Source organism: Anolis carolinensis, chromosome 2 (assembly GCF_035594765.1).
Source record: "Anolis carolinensis isolate JA03-04 chromosome 2, rAnoCar3.1.pri, whole genome shotgun sequence".
NCBI classification, from domain to species: domain Eukaryota; kingdom Metazoa; phylum Chordata; class Lepidosauria; order Squamata; family Dactyloidae; genus Anolis; species Anolis carolinensis.
In genome coordinates, this window is record NC_085842.1 from 32,004,315 (window position 1) to 32,020,555 (window position 16,241).

The 16,241-nt window shown below is 46.1% G+C and overlaps 1 protein-coding gene across 3 annotated transcripts; it reads right to left on the reverse strand.

Moving 5' to 3' along the window:
• Positions 1-1,256: 1,256 nt before the first annotated feature.
• Positions 1,257-16,144, reverse strand: LOC100564641 (zinc finger protein 497). Of its 3 annotated transcripts, none has more exons than XM_062973705.1 (4): positions 15,985-16,144; positions 11,048-11,127; positions 10,172-10,246; positions 1,257-6,501 (listed from the first exon to the last, which is right to left on the reverse strand). In XM_062973705.1, exons 2-4 carry the CDS (start codon positions 11,079-11,081, stop codon positions 4,277-4,279), a joined length of 2,334 nt encoding a protein of 777 aa, XP_062829775.1. In that variant the 5' UTR covers positions 11,082-11,127; positions 15,985-16,144; the 3' UTR covers positions 1,257-4,276. The 3 variants fall into 3 exon arrangements, with proteins under 3 accessions (XP_062829775.1, XP_062829774.1, XP_016847258.2); XM_062973704.1 differs by having other exon boundaries at positions 1,257-6,504; XM_016991769.2 differs by having other exon boundaries at positions 1,257-6,552; positions 15,985-16,142.
• Between the last annotated feature and the right edge of the window lie 97 nt (positions 16,145-16,241).

Consider the following 16,241-nt stretch of genomic DNA (forward strand, 5'->3'; position numbering starts at 1 on the left):
GTTTTGAAATTGAAGTTTTCTTTGGGTAGACATGACAAGTTTTGACAGAGAAGTACAGCTGATGTTTTTTCACATGGATCACAAGCTGGAAGGGAGGATCAGCACCCTCTTCTTAACCTACAATCAACGAGCATTTGGAACTCCACCAACGATGGAATTGAACCAAACTTGGCACACAGAACTCCCAACAGAAAATACTGGAAGGATTTGGTGGGCATCGACCTTGAGTTTTGGAGTTGTCGTTTACATACATCCAGAGAGCACTGTGGACTCAAGCAATGATGGATCTAGACCAAACTCTGCATGAATACTCAATATGCCCAAATATGAACATGGGTGGAGTTTGGGGAAAATAGAGTTTGACATTTGGGAGTTGTAGTTGCTGGGATTTATAGTTCACCCACAACCATAGAGCCCCTTGAACCCCACCAATGATAGATAGAATTGGTCAAATTTGGCTTATGGTGGGAGGATTCGACGTCCGTTTCTAAAAAGGAAAAGAAGTACTGACGAAGAGATATTCAGCCTTCTCTGCCAAAGGCGTTCCTAATACCATCAGAAATACGTGTTTTCAGATGGTCTTTGGTGATCCCTCTGACACCCCCTTGCGACCCCCCTAGGGATCCCGATTGCCAGGTTGAGAAATGCTGATCTATAGCATGGGCGGCCAAACTGCAACTCCTAAGATTCCTTGTCATTGGTTCTCTTGGTTATTATGGCCTTTGGGTGTCCTGTTCACTCGGGTTTGCTGGCCATCTTGACCAGTGCTTCTCAGGTTGTGAGGGAGCAGTAAGTATTATTTTTTTCCCAGTGTGCTAGGGACTGGGGCCATATTTGTGCTGATTGGCACACACTCACCTATCCCCCCTTCCTAGACTTCATTTCCTATCTGTTATGCCCACAAAAGGAGCAACGGTGGCAAAGTGCATTGAAGCACTGAGCTGCTGACTGAAAGGTCCCAGGTTCAAGCCCCGGGAGCGGCGTGAGCAGCCGCTGTTAGCTCCAGCTCCTGCCAACCTAGCAGTTCGAAAACATGCCACATTGAGTAGATCAATAGGTACTGCTCCGGTGGGAAGGTAACGGTGCTCCATGCAGTCATGCCGGCCACATGACCTTGGAGGTGTCTACGGACAACGCCAGCTCTTCGGCTTAGAAATGGAGATGAACACCAATCCCCAGAGTCAGACATGACTGGACTTAACGTCAGGGGAAACCTTTACCTTTACCTTATGCCCACAAAAGACTAAATAATGATGGATGGTGTAATGGCCTTCCAATATTATTCCAGGGGAAAAAAGATAATTAAATGCACAAAATTTAAACCTGTTGCATTTCAAGTCCATAGGTCAACAAAGGAACAGACGGGCCTTTCCAAGTTGGTTGAAACGATGACAAAGTTACAAAAGCAAAGATTCATATACAAGGCAATATAGAAATCCCAATATCGCTGTTGTGGTTGAGTGCTTTTGAGTCATTTCTGAGCTATGGTGACCCAAAGGAGAAATTCTTAAGAGATTTTGACAAAAGAAAAGTGCTTAGAGAAGAGTTGTCCTTGCCTTCCTTTGAGGCTGAACGTGTGACTTGCCCAAGGTCACTCAGTGGATTTTCAAAGCCCAGCAGGGATTCAAAGTATCCCAAGTTGTAGTCTAACCTCAAAGCATTCTGCTAGTGTAGCAGCCAGTATTTGTCTTCCAATACTGAAGCTTCCACAGAAACCCACAGATCCATAATTGCAGCTGCAACACTAGGATATCCCTGATGAATGTGGGTCAATATCAGCACTTTCTGGAGTCAAATGGCATCTGGAAGAGTTCACCTTTCAAGGCAAGGGTTCAGATGTTTCCGAAGTCTTGTCTTCAGATAACATAACGTCCTGTGAATAGAGTAGTGGGGTTCACCCCACATACAGTCTGGAAAGAGGCAAAGTTAAGAGGAGAGAATGTGAAATTGTTCCTTTTTTTCTTAATAGATACACATTGCTTGACGTGGGAGGAAACAGTTCCTTTGGGCTGGCATTTTTCCCAGAGTGAAACGAGGTAGCCAAACCAATATTTACAATGCAGACACCCACATAAATAATTAGTGCTTACATTGTCCCAACATTGTGCAAGAATCTGATTAGATGAGCCATTCCCACAAGACAGAGAGACCAACTCATGGGCACATGCTGACATAGCAATGTTATGTCATAATGTAAGTTATGCCACAAAAAATGTCTCCGAATCATCTGCCTGCTTTCAAGCTGTAGTCCTCCTATCGTCCATATTAAAGGACTGTTTCTTTAAAATACCTAAATTCGGAGAATGTTTTCAACATGCTTTGGGGCAATGGCCAATGATGCACTCTATTATCCTTTTTGCAGGGATTCCCAAACTCTGGTCCTCCAGGTACATTGGGTTTCAATTCCCAGAAACTGCAGCCAATGATCTGAGATTCTGGGAGCTGAAGTCCAAAACACCTGGAAGACCATCATTTGGGAAACTCTACTTTAGAGCATTTTAAAGAAGCACTGTAGAGGATTATTTATATATAATGAAGTGATTGAAAGTTAAAAAAGAGAAGTTTAAAATAACAATTTAGCAGGATGATAGTAATATTTTCACAATAAATAATTTAAAAAAGGAAGTGAGGATTAATCTTAGTTGTTTTTATCTAGTTTTTTCTCCTTTATTGTAGAGTATAGGGGACAAGTGGGTGGGGAGTAATGTTTAATATTAGATGGGGTTTTTTCGTGTCAGGAGTGACTTGAGAAACTGCAATTTGCTTCTGGTGTGAGAGAATTGGCTGTCTGCAAGGACGATGCCCAGAGGACGCCCAGATATTTTGATGTTTTGTTAGATGGGGTAAATATTCTATAATTAACATAATCATTGATTTTATAAATATAGAATGAGGTCCTACACAGCTGGAATAAAAGTAATGCCCTTTAAAAAAATTAAAAGCAGTGTAAAATCATAAAGGACAAAAATGTGTGATCAATGTAGTGAACAACCAAGCCATTTACAAAACAATTTGTCATTATCTTAATCTCTCAGTTCTTCTGAAGTTTTTGGCAGGAAATGTGGGAATCTAGAACAATTTTGAATGAAAAAAAATTCAAGGCCCCTTCTACATTGCCATACAACCCAGTTCAAAGCAGATAGTCTGGATTTTATATGGCAGTGTAGAAGGGGCCTAAGAAGAATGACGTCTTTTTTTTTTTTTTTAACGAGGCAAACAAGTTATTGGAGAGAGAAAGAGACAGACAAAGGGAGACTGATGTCTTTCTAACACAAAGCACTCTCAAGGGACCACAGCAATAGGGTCATTTGCCATTGTACCAGAGTTACTGGAAATGTTGCTAATCTTTAGGGATATGATGAAGACCGCCAGGAGCCAATAGACCTTTTCACCATCAGCATCAATTATTGGTGAACCTCCGGCATCAACATCTACAATTGATTACTCCATTGATGAGTGATGCTGTTATAGAGCTGTTTCACACTATACAGTCACAGCATTATGATTCCACTGACTGCCACAGTTCTATTTTATAGGATACTGGGATGATCAGTTCAAGGGGTAGAGTCTCACCAAACTGAGCTTTAGCACAGCAGGTAAATCACCAAGCTGCAATAAATCTTGCCAACTGGAAGGTTGAGAGTCGAAGCCTTGTGCCGCATGCACCTTCCTCGGTGGAGGAGGGGGCCGCCTCTGTGGGGCTGGATAAATGGTTTTGTGGGGGAGCATGTGGCCCGCGGGCTGTAGTTTGGGGACCCCTGCTCCAGATCATACAGCAAGAAAGGCTAGAAGAATTAAGGGCTTAAACTCAGGGAGAAAACCAAACACTGACAACTGGAGGAAACACTGACAACTGGAGGAACAATGAGAAACATCAACATGTAAGAAGACCAGTGCTGCATCAGGCCCATCTATTTTAGCATCCCAGTCCCCAAAGTGGCCAACCCGATTTTTGGGAAGGCCCACACAAAGCTGCAAAGACAAATCTGAAAGAAAAAAAACAGAGAAAAGGGACCACGGAGAAGATACACACAGGAGGCAGCAAAGGCCAGCATCTTTCATCTCACTGGAGCAGTGAATCTATGTAGGGAAATGAGTTCAGTTCTTTGGACGGATCCTTTAAATTTCTGACAAAAATTCAGAACAGATTCACTGACACATGTGCCAGCAATTACCACTCCTATTAGATAACATGGACTCTGCAGAAGAGAAGTGTTTGCCAGGAAGAAGGGCAGGGCACCGAGAGAGAAAAGACTGGTGGAGGAAACGAGAGAGGCTAGTTGATTAAAGGAGAGGCCTGGGCACCCGAAGAGGCCGGAGAAGGGAAGGACGGGTGTGGGAAACCTCGGGAGGGGAACGAGAGGGCCCAGGGCAGGTCCAAAGAGGGAATGGGCAGGGGCGATGGGGAAGAAGGGAAGGACGGTAGCATAGGGAGAGAGCCGGGTGAAGGAAAAGAGGCTGAGAAAGCAGAGACGGGCAAGGATGAGGCAGGTTTGGTAGTGTGGGTGGAAAGCAAGGTGGCGGGAGCTAACCCAGAGCCCTTGTCATTGCTGTGGGTGCGCTGGTGGCGGTTGAGGTGGGAGCTGCGGCTGAAGCACTTGCCACAGACACTGCACTTGTAGGGCTTCTCTCCTGTGTGGGTACGCTGGTGGATGGTGAGCTCTGAGCGCTGGATGAAGGCCTTTCCACACTCCCCGCAGGCATAGGGCTTCTCGCCCAGGTGGATGCGTTGGTGCTTGATGAGGTTGGAACTGACGCTGAAGCATTTCCCGCAGACATCGCAGCGGTACGGCTTCTCCCCGGTGTGCATGCGCCGGTGCTTGGTGAGGTCCGATTTCTGGATGAAGCCTTTGCCGCAATCGCCGCACTTGTAGGGCTTCTCACCCAGATGGGTGCGTTGGTGCTTCAAAAGGTTGGAGCGCACGCTGAAGCTCTTGTCACACTCATTACACTTGTAGGGCTTCTCCCCGGTATGCATGCGGCGGTGCTTGGCCAGTGCTGAGTTCTGGGCAAAACACTTGCCACAATCAAGGCAAGAATAGGGCTTCTCGCCAGTCTGAGTGCCTTGGTGGCGCACCCCTTCCCCCCCACCTCTCCCACACTTGCTGCAGGCTGGACGCCTCCAGAGGAAATTCTTCCCACAGTCACTGCACTTGCAGGGCAGCAAAGCCCCCCAGTGACGTTTCCGGCGAGTCCCCACAAGGCCACAGTCTGTGCAGTGGCAGGGTGGGCGCTCAGTGCTCCTGTGGATACGCTGGTGCCGCTCCAGGTGGGAGCTTTGTGAGAATCCCTTGCCACAGTCCTCACAGTTGTAGGGCTTGTCGCCAGCGTGGATGCGCTGGTGCCGGTCCAGATGGGAGCTCCATGCAAAGCTCTTACCACAGTCCTTGCAGGCATAAGGTTTGGCAGAGTCATCTGGATGGCGGGTCCGGCGGTGCTGAAGCAGGGCTCCATTCAGCCCAAAGCTCTTGCCGCAGTCTTTGCAGACATAGGGCTTCTCGGCCGCATGGTGAGCCCGCCGGTGCTTGGAAAGTGCCCCATTCTTGCCAAACCCTTTCCCACAGTCGTCACATTGGTAAGGTTTGTTGTTGGCTTTGCTCACTGGACTGTCTGGCTCAGCTGAGCAGCATTTGCAAGGGAGAGTCATTTGGGTGCTGCCGAAATGTGTCCTCCGGTGCCGGTCCAGGTGGGAGCTCCAGGCGAAAGCCCGGCCACAGTCCTCACAGACGTAAGGCTTTTCCCCAGTGTGGATGCGGCGGTGGCGCTCCAGGTGCGAGTTCCAATTGAATCCCTTGCCACACTCATCACACTTGTAGGGCTTTTCCTCCAAGTGTTGCTTTTGATGCTTGATGAGATGGGCTGGGAGACTGAAACTCTTGCCACAAACGTTGCACTCACAGGGCCGGGCCGGGCTTGGGCTGCCCTTCTTGCCTGCATGAGTGCGTTGATGCTGGATGAAGGCCGAGCCAACGCTGAAGCTCTTGCCGCATTCGGCGCAACGGTAGGGTTTGGTGCTGGTGTGCCGTCGCTGGTGGGTGACTAAAGTAGAATTGAGCCGGAAGCACTTGCCACATTCATTGCACTTGAAGGGTTTTTCTGTGCTGGTGTACAACCGTGAGCGCTTGCTGAAGCTGAAGCCATTGCCGCAATCATGGCACCGACTGGTGTGGCCTAGCAGTCCATGGTGGCCACGTGGTGAGAACTTCTTTAAGCCACGGTGAGTGAGTGATTTGCATTGCTTCTTCCCCAAGGGCTTCTTCAGCTGCTCACCTGAGCTGGGCTGGGCTGAGACATCTTTGCTGGCCTTCTGTTCAAACCCAAGAGTCCCCTCGGACTTTTCTGGTACTGAATTCTGCTGGGCATCCATCTTCCCAACTGTGATATCACCTTCATCACCATCTCCTCCGCCTCTTTTTTCTCCATCCTGTTGGGTCACCTCCTCTTTCTCCCCTCCTTCTTCATCCTCATCCCCATGTTCATTGTCACCCACCATCCCATCATCTGCTGGAACAACGAGAGAATCCAGTAACTCCTGGGGTCTGGGAAAGGAAACTTGGAAAAAGGGAAATTGAAAAGACTGTCATGGGTTTATAGACCTAATATTACAACTCTTTTTTTAATTCTGTCAAAATATAATGTTGATTTTCCTCAACCGTACCTCTTCCCACACTTGAGTCTTGCTGGTGACATCCAAGACCCATCTAAGTACTCCAACCCATTTCCTATTGAGACCAACTAAATGCCTCTGGCCAGCCCAGTGGTTTTGAACCTGGGGTCCTGCGAAGTTTTTAGCCTTCAACTCCCAGAAATCCTAACATTTGGAAAACTGGCTGGGATTTGTGGGAGTTGTAGGGCAAAAACATCTGGGGGCCCCAGGTTGAGAACCACTGGGCTAGCCAGACTCCCTCCCTCCTTCCTTCCTTCCTTCCTTCCTTCCTTCCTTCCTTCCTTCCTTCCTTCCTTCCTTCCTTCCTTCCTTCCTTCCCTCCCCCATCAAAAAATTTCCTGCCAAGACTTATTCAGAGAGGGTTTGCCATGGCCCTCCTACAAGGCTGAGACAGTGTGAGTTACCCAAAGTCACTCATTGGTTTTCAATGGCTGAAGCTTGCTGGGTGTAATTTAAAATTCACCAAGACCCCTGTAATAAATAATATAATAAATAAAACTTTATTTATATACCGCCCTATCTCCCAGATGGGACTCAGGGCGGTTTCCAATCATAAAAACAACACAAACATTGCATAACAAACATAATAACACATTATTAAGCAAAGTAAAAATACAATTGTAGAAATAAATAACATTTACATGACCTGATCAAGGGGACGGGAACCATAAGCCCAATATATTAAAATGTATCATTTTAAGTTAGAGAAATCTTGTGCAATATATTCAGGCCCAGAAACTTGTAAATAACACTAAGAATAAAAGGATTTTGAGCCCAAGGTTTTGTTCATGTTGTTGTAGTGTACCGGCACCAAAAGCCACTAACATTCCTTGCAAGTGGGTTACTGTGAGTTTTCCGGTCTGTATGGCCATGTTTCCCCCACAGCTAAAGCGGCTGAGGCTGTTAGGAACTGTGGGAGTAGAAGTCCAAAACACCTGGAGGGCCTAAGTTTGCCCATGCCTGTTCTAAACTATGATCTTTGTGTTCTCAGAGTAACCTGGAGGACCCGGCTCCACATCTGCAAGCAATTAAAGAGGAGCTGCAAAGAAAGGGACATTGCCTAGCAACCACCAAATCTGTACCTAATTTCCTTTCTCCCTCCCCTCACCTGCTTCCTTTCTGCCTCGGTGACTCTCTGCATTTTCTGCTTAACCCGACTCCTTTCTAGATCTGGCAATTGACAGATGAGGAAGCAAACATTTTGCCTGGAATGTCATTATTCCTTTGACCAGCAAGTCGGGGTTCCCTCTTCCTTAGTTTCTTCTTCCAGCAAAGCTTTTCCATACCGACTCCCCTTGACATTTTTAGTAGTGTTGATCTTATTTAATTTCACTCCATCAACGATGTACTTCAGTAACTTCTCATATTAGCTGTGAACCACATTAGGTACTAACAGGATCTTGTGGAAGGTTTGGACCAATAATACACATGGACGTTGTTGTTGTTGTTGTTGTGCACCTTTAAACAGTGTCTGACGTATGGCGGTTCCAAGGCACCCCTATTGCAGGAATGTCTGGAGCTGAGAGTGTGTGACTTGCCCAGTGTCACTCAATTGGTTTCTGTGGCCAAGCAGGGATTCAGATTGTTTACAGAATCATAGACTAACGCTCTAATCATTACACCATGCTGGCTTTCTACTACCAAAAATAAATACTGGCATTTCCCTCATAGTCCCTGGAAGTCCATTTCTGGTTCTCAAAAAATGCCTATTTTGATGTTAATCAGTACAGGGAGGCCGTATCAACTGTTCAAAAGGTTAATTGCTTCAATTAGGGACTTCCAGAAGCAGCAGTTCTCCTTTATGTTGGAAATAGCAACCTTCTTCAAGCCTCCACTATTTTTTGTTATGTATATACAGTTATTCAGATTACATACTGCATTGTATATGTGTGTATTGGTATGCAGTTTTCCTTAACTCTATGTTGTGGGAGGGGCTGCAGACCATGTGACCAGAACTGGGACTGTTCAGGACTCAGACTCCATTTCAGAAAGGCAGAAGCCATTCGAATTTCAATATAGAAACAGTGTAGTGTCTCAGAGACCCCTGAGTCATGACCCCGTCGCCATTATGGATCAGACCGAAGAAGAGATGGGGTTTCTGCCATTTCCGCACGATTCCGCTCCCTTCCAGATGTCCCCTGTTGACAGTTTTAGCCCACAGTTAATTAAGAAGGGCCTTGACTCACAGCCCGGTTCTTCAGAGAACGCTATGTTTGACCGCAAATTGTTTTGGGAGGCTTCGCGCACGGAAAATCAGATTTTGAGGAGAAGCGCTCGATTAGCGGAGAAAGCAAGCGTTAATTAAGCCGGTTCCCTTGAGAGTTCTCAGGGAGGATTGCATCTGGCAAGTTGTTGACTTTAGTCATTTTCCCTTGGGAAAGAGTTCAGACACCTGGCTGGAGAAGAGAGCAAAGTCCCATAAAAGTTCTGGGCGCCAACTGGCCTTTGCGGTGTTCAACGTGTCAGTTGAGGGATTCACATCGACTCTAGTTCTGCAGCGCGCTACTCTCGAGTAGACCAGCATTGCATCTCGGCTCCCTGTCAAGCCTGGACAGCGATTCAGCTTTACCTCGATCAACTTTGCCTTGCCTTGCATCCTAGCCTCGGATTTGAGCCCTGGAACTCTTGATAGATCTTGCCTTAATCCCCACTCAAACAGCCTAAAGGTTTGAGTGTGTTTCGGTTATTGGATTTAAAACTTTGAACTCTAATACTGGACATCTACTTTCATATTACTGGACTATATTTGACCTTTCCTGAAAGGTCTACTGCTGGACTATATACTCTGCTTATTTTTAGTTGACTCCTTTATTTCCTTAATAAAGATATTAGATTGTTTATTGGCCTTCGTGTCTGATTCCCAGTGCTCACACTGCCTGAGGTGTCACAAACAGTATGGTTTAGAAGTCAGTATTTTTGTTGGCCCTTGTCCTTCTTACTGGAAAGTTCTTCATCCCATCTTATCTGGAATGACAAATCTCTTGTTTATCAGTCTTCATCTGTTTGTGAGTCCAAAAGGATCCTTGCTACAGACTTTTTCTACACCCTGCAGGGTTGCTCTCATGTTGGGAGTGATAGGGTTATGGTGAATCCACTCCACTTTAAAGCAGCTACTGAGGGCACTGACCTTATTTAGGGGATAGTGTTTGACACCTTTGATACCTCCTTTAAAGGTCAGACAAATCCTGGAGTGGAACACCACCCCACTGACTCTCTGCTGAAAGAGAATGAGTAAAAGGAAGAACAAGAGATGCATTGCAGCCTTCCACACAGCTGTACAAAATCCACACTGAACCGGGTTATATGGTATTGTGGACTCAGATAATCCAGTTCAAAGCAGATATTGTGGATTATCTGCCTTGATATTCTGGGTTACAGTATATGGCTGTGTGTAATGGCTCCATGGCCCCTTCTACACTGCCATATAACCCAGATTAAGCAGATAATCCACATTATATGACAGTGTAGAAGGGGCCTGAGTGACTTCCCAGAATAACAAATTACCTGATGTCAAGCCTCTCCTCCTGTGTGATTCAGCAAATGCAGTTATCCGGGGCCAGCTGATTGCAATTTCCTCTGCTGTGTGGTTAAAGTAGAGAAGAAAAGGTGTACTTTAGAAAAGATACTACATGCAAGGTCTTGATTTCTCAGTCATTTCTACCCAAATTTAGCTGCTATCATTCAGACAAACATTCCTAATGCCTAAACAACATGCATATTGTGCTACCCGCCTCACCTACAGTTTCTCCACTATTATTTCCATTATTATTGTTATTATTGTTAGTAATAAAGGTAAAGGTTTTCCCTTGACATTAAGTCTATTCATATCCGACTCTGGGAGTTGGTGCTCATCTCCATTTCTAAGCCGAAGAGCCGGCATTGTCCATAGACACCTCCAAGGTCATGTGGCCAGCATGACAGCATGGAACATCGTTACCTTCCTACCTGAGTGGTACCTATTGATGTACTCACATTTGCATGTTTTCAAACTGCTGGGTTGGCAGAAGCTGGGGCTAACAGCGGGAGCTCACCCCGCTCCCCGGATTTGAACCGCCAATCTTTCGGTCAGCAAGTTCAGCAGCTCAGCGGTTGAACCCACTGTGTAGGATGGGCTATATAGCTATGTAGAAGGACCCTGAGTCCTGTAGGCAATTGAGTTCTACCTCTGATGCAATACAATACTCAGTAATCATCAGTACAATATTCTTGAACATGACAGTTCAAGACTAATAGCATTGGATAAACCTGTCCTCATTGCATAAGTCTAATGTCAATTTAAAGACGTGTCAACCAGAACATAAAAAAGTGCTCCAAAGGTGGTTTGCTTAACCACTTTTAAGTCAAAGGAAATATCAATAGCAAAGAGAGGGCAACTCTTACCCAGAGAGATCACATTCTCATAACTCTCCTGCATGTCGTCGTCACTCTGTGGTTCTGGATAAGCTTCTGCAGTGCTTCACCTGGAGAAAAATGCACCATCAACCACATCTTTGCAGTTCACATTGGATGGATCAACACTGCCATACAATCCAGTCAAATAAGATAATCAGGATTTTATACAGCAGTGTAGATGGGGTCATTAACTCTTGCAATCACAACCTCCCTGCCTCTCTTTTCCAACCCCAGTCCTGCAGGATCACAAAATCAAAGCACCACCAACAGATGGCCATTCAGTTTCTGTTTAAAAGAATGAGACTCCACCACATTCTGTGGCATCATATTCCACTGCCAAACAGCTCTTACCATCAGGAGGTTCTTCCTAATAGTTAGGTGGAATATTTTCCCCTGCAATATGAATCCATTGCTTCGTGTCCTTGTCTTCAGAGCAGCAGAAAACAGCTTTGTTGTGTGTTTTTGGAGCTGTATGGCCATGTTCCAGAAGCATTCTCTCCTGACGTTTTGCCCACATCTATGACAGGCATCCTCAGAGGTTGTGAGGTATATGCGGCACCTCTGAGGATGCCTGCCATAGATGTGGGCAAAACGTCAGGAGAGAATGCTTTTGGAACATGGCCATACAGCCCCAAAAACACACAATGACCCTGTGATTCCAGCCATGAAAACTTTCGACAACAGAAAACAGCTTGTTCCAACTTCATCCATTCCAATATATGTTAACATGGCTGTTAACCTTCTCTTCTCTAGGCTAAACATACCCAATTCCCTAAGTGCTTCTTATAGGGCTTGGCTTTCAAACCTTTGATGATTTTGGTCGCCCTTCTCTGGACACATTATAGGTCAGGCATGGGCCAACTTGGTCCCTCCAGGTGTTTTGGACTCCAACTCTCACGATTCCTAACAGCCTCAGGCCCTTTCCTTTTCCCCCTCAGCCGCTCAAGCAGGTTGGTTTGACCTCCAGTTTGCTAGTAAAACTGGATTTCTGTGTTGTGAAATGATGCATGTCTAAAAAGTATATCCCCAGCATGAAATATCTGGAAAGCTCTGATCTAAATCTTCAGGGAGATGGGTGGTAAATAACTAGGTTATGCATGGGCAATTCATTCAATCAACCAATGTTGGACTTGAGCTCAACTGAGCAGCAGAATACAAATTTTGCATGTAAAAAAATTCACATTCAGTCTGATGCCTCTAGTTAAACTCATAATGTGACAAGAAGACCCAAAGCCCTAACGATGCATAGCCAAACTGAATAGAGCAATGGTTGCCAATATCAGATTCACAGATGTAGTTAGACACAACTCCCTGATCACTGGCCATGTTTCTTGAGGCTTCTGGATGCTGAAATCTGAAAAGATCTGGATACTTGGTTTTGAAAATCACAGGAATGTCTTGCACCTCAATTCACATAAGCTCCAGACATCATGGGAGTTAGAGACCATCAGATCTGTATTGTAATAAGTACTCACTCTGCCTGGCATCATGAGCATTTGGTGAAGAGGCAGGATACAACAAATACAAATAAGCTATCAACCGGAAATCTTTCAATATATCCTAAATCCTAGCCTAGATATTAATGAGACCCAAATGCCCCAATCCGAGTTTATCTCTTCCCTATCAAAGGGGAATGGGACTTACTATTGCTTTTGATCTGAATGTTAAATAAGCTATCTGAGTTCCCTTCCACACAGCTATATAATCCAGAATATCAAGACAGAAAATCCCACAATATCTGCTTTGAACTGGGTTATCTGAGTCCACACTGCCATATATTCCAATTCAAAGCAGATAAATGTGGGATTTTATTCAGCTGTGTGAAAGAGGCCTGAGATGCTCAGCCCTATACCTGCCCTCAGATTCAGCACCTTGGATAGTTCAGACTAATACCCAGAGTGGATTCACCACCTCACAGACCTGGAAGCTACCTTGCCAGCTGTTTGAAGGGCCCCTGATCTGGGGAGGCTGGACGAATGGCTTTCCTGAACACACTCCAGGGAATTAATGATAGTGCTAAACCTGAGACATGATGTGCTTAGATACCAACTGCAAATCTGGGGGCCAATTTTGCACCCCTGAACTCTTCTATGGGATGCTGAGGCTACCCAAAAAATACCATGGGAGCATACAAATGGGTGCAAATCCACTTCTGAATTTGACAAAAAAGTGGATGCTATAAAAATATCCCACAGTGCAGGGAGACTAAACGTCCATTTAAATTCAGATTTTGGGAAGCATGGTCATTCAAGAAAATTGGGAGAGGGGAATCTGGGGGCTTAAAAGTAGCAGCCTTGAGGATGAAATGCAGCCCTGGGGGCCACAATCTGCTCAAGGCTGTTTTAGGATGTGTATGGTGGGCATCCCAAGCAGCTCAGGTTGACAGCCCATTCCCAGCTTTAGGCATTCCATAGCTTATTTCACAGGCTGGGTTGCTGTGAGTTTTCCAGGTTGTATGGCCATGTTCCAGAAGCATTCTCTCCTGACACATCTATGGCAGTCATCCTCAGGGCCAGCTAACACCTCCCAACAAAGGATTCCCCCAGGCTTTGAAGCTGCAATCAGCCAGGCTTTGAAGCTGCAATGCTATTCAATACTAATCAATGGCCAATTGCAACATTCACACTTTCCTCAAACAGACAAGAGTTCTTTCTCCCACCCTGGACATGCCGGGCTGTGGCACAGCTGGTTAGTAGCCAGCTGCAATAAATCACTACTGACCAAGAGGTCATGAGTTCAAAGCCCGGGTTGGATTGAGTGCCTGACCATTAAATAACCCCAGCTCGTTGTTTACCTAAGCAACCCGAAACACAGTTGCATCTGTCAAGTAGGAAATTTAGGGACTGCTTAACTAATTTATGTCACCATAAAAATGTCCAGCAGCATGTGTGCAGGAAGATGAGGAAGTACTCCATCAAAGACTCGGCATCACAGTGAATGATGAAGCAGCAGCTCCTCCCGTGGCCAGAATTGATCATACCCTCATAAAAGCCAGAAGCTGGAAATGTTAAATAGCCTCTGTGTCTCTGTCTGTGTGTGTCGTATGTCTAATGGCATTGAATGTTTGCCATATATATGTACATTGTGATCTGCCCCGAGTCCCCTTTGGGCTGAGAAGGGCAGAATATAAATAATGTAAATAAAAAAATAACAATAATAAACCCCACTTGCCTAGTTTCCAACAGACCTCACAACCTCTGAGGATGTCTCCCATAGATGTGGGAAAAACGATAGGAGATAATGCTTCAGGAAGATGGACATACAGCCCAGAAAACTCACAACAACCCAGACCTTAAGCGGCTGAGGGGGAAAAGGAAAGGGCCTGAGGCTGTTAGGAATTGTGGGAGTTGGAGTCCAAAACACCTGAAGGGCCGAAGTTTGCCCATGCCTGACCTATAATGTGTCCAGAGAAAGCCAAGCCCTATAAGAAGCACTTAGGGAATTGGGTATGTTTAGCCTAGAGAAGAGAAGGTTAACAGCCATGTTAACATATACAGTAGAGTCTCACTTATCCAACATAAATGGGCCGGCAGAACGTTGGATAAGTGAATATGTTGGATAATGAGAGATTAAGGAGAAGCCTATTAAACACCAAATTAGATTATGATTTTACAAATTATGCACCAAAACATTATGTTATACAATAAATTTGACAGAAAAAGTAGTTCCAATATATAGTAATGCTATGTAGTAATTACTGTATTGACGAATTTAGCACCAAAATATCACGATGTATTGAAAACATTGACTACAAAAATGCGTTGGATAATCCAGAACGTTGGATAAGCGAATGTTGGATAAGTGAGACTCTATTGTATTGGAATGGATGAAGTTGGAACAAGCTGTTTTCTGCGTTGTCAAAGGCTTTCATGGCCGGAATCACAGGGTTGTTGTTTGTTTTCGGGGCTGTATGGCCATGTTCCAGAAGCATTCTCTCCTGACGTTTTGCTCACATCTATGGCAGGCATCCTCAGAGATATTTTTTTTCTGTGTCAAGAGCAACTTGAGTCGCTTCTGGAGTGAGAGAATTGGCTGTCTGCAAGGATATTGCCCAGGGGACGCCCAGATGTTTTGATGTTTTTACCATCCTTGTGGGAGGCTTCTCTCATGTCCCCGCATGGAGCTGTAGCTGATAGCGGGAGCTCATCCGTACTCTCCCCCGGTGGGATTAGAACCTGGCAGCTTTCAGGTCAGCAACCCAACCTTCAAGTCACTTAGTCCACTACGCCATCTGCGGGCTCCATCCTCAGAGATGCCTCATGTACCTCACAACCTCTGACGATGCCTGCCATAGATGTGGGCAAAACATCAGGAGAGAATACTTCTGGAACATGGCCTTACAGCCTGGAAAACTCACAGCAACCCAGTGCTTCCAGCCATGAAAGCCTCCCACAACATATTTAAGGTAAAAAGTAAAGGTTTCCCCCTGGGGGTTCGTGCTCATCTCCATTTCGAAGCCAAAGAACTGGCATTGTCCATAGACACCTCCAAGGTCATGTGGCCGGCGTGACTGCATGGAGCGCCGTTACCTTCCCGCTAGAGCCGTACCTATTGATCTACTCACATTGGCATGTTTTCGAACTGCAACATATTTAGTGGGATTTAATTTTCCACCCCTGCTTTATGGACAGCTGTGGGGTGCCTGAGAGAGCCCCTCTGGGTGCCCTGCTCCCTTGAAGGCTCCCTGTGTTGCCTCCATGCAGTCTTCCTGGGCTTGATGCCTTGGGGACTCTGATGGTGGGATTCAATTTGCCCTGGCTCTTTCCCTCTGCCTGCGAAAGGATAAATGGCAACAGGAGGTTGAGAGCTACAGAGCTGGCATCTTGATATGGTGTTCTTTCCTCCGCCATCCTTTCCTTGGCTGAACCAAGGGCATCTTTCAGAGCATGCCTCCTCCCTCCATCCTCTCCAGACCCAGTCCTTACCCCATTTATTGTTCCATGGAGCCGCATCTCCCCATCCTGGGCTTTGGTGCGTCAAGGCGCTCAAGAGGGAGGCAGGCAGAGGCGCGCCCGGCGAGGGCAACCGAGGCTCTCCGGCTCTCCCTGGGTTGCAGATCGGTTTGGTATTGCGAGGACACACAGGAAGGGGCTGGAGCAAGGCTGGGGTGGGAGTGGGAGGAGGGGGAGGCAGCGGGGAAGGCGGGGAGGCGGCGGCGGGCGGAGGATCCCAAAGAAAAGCC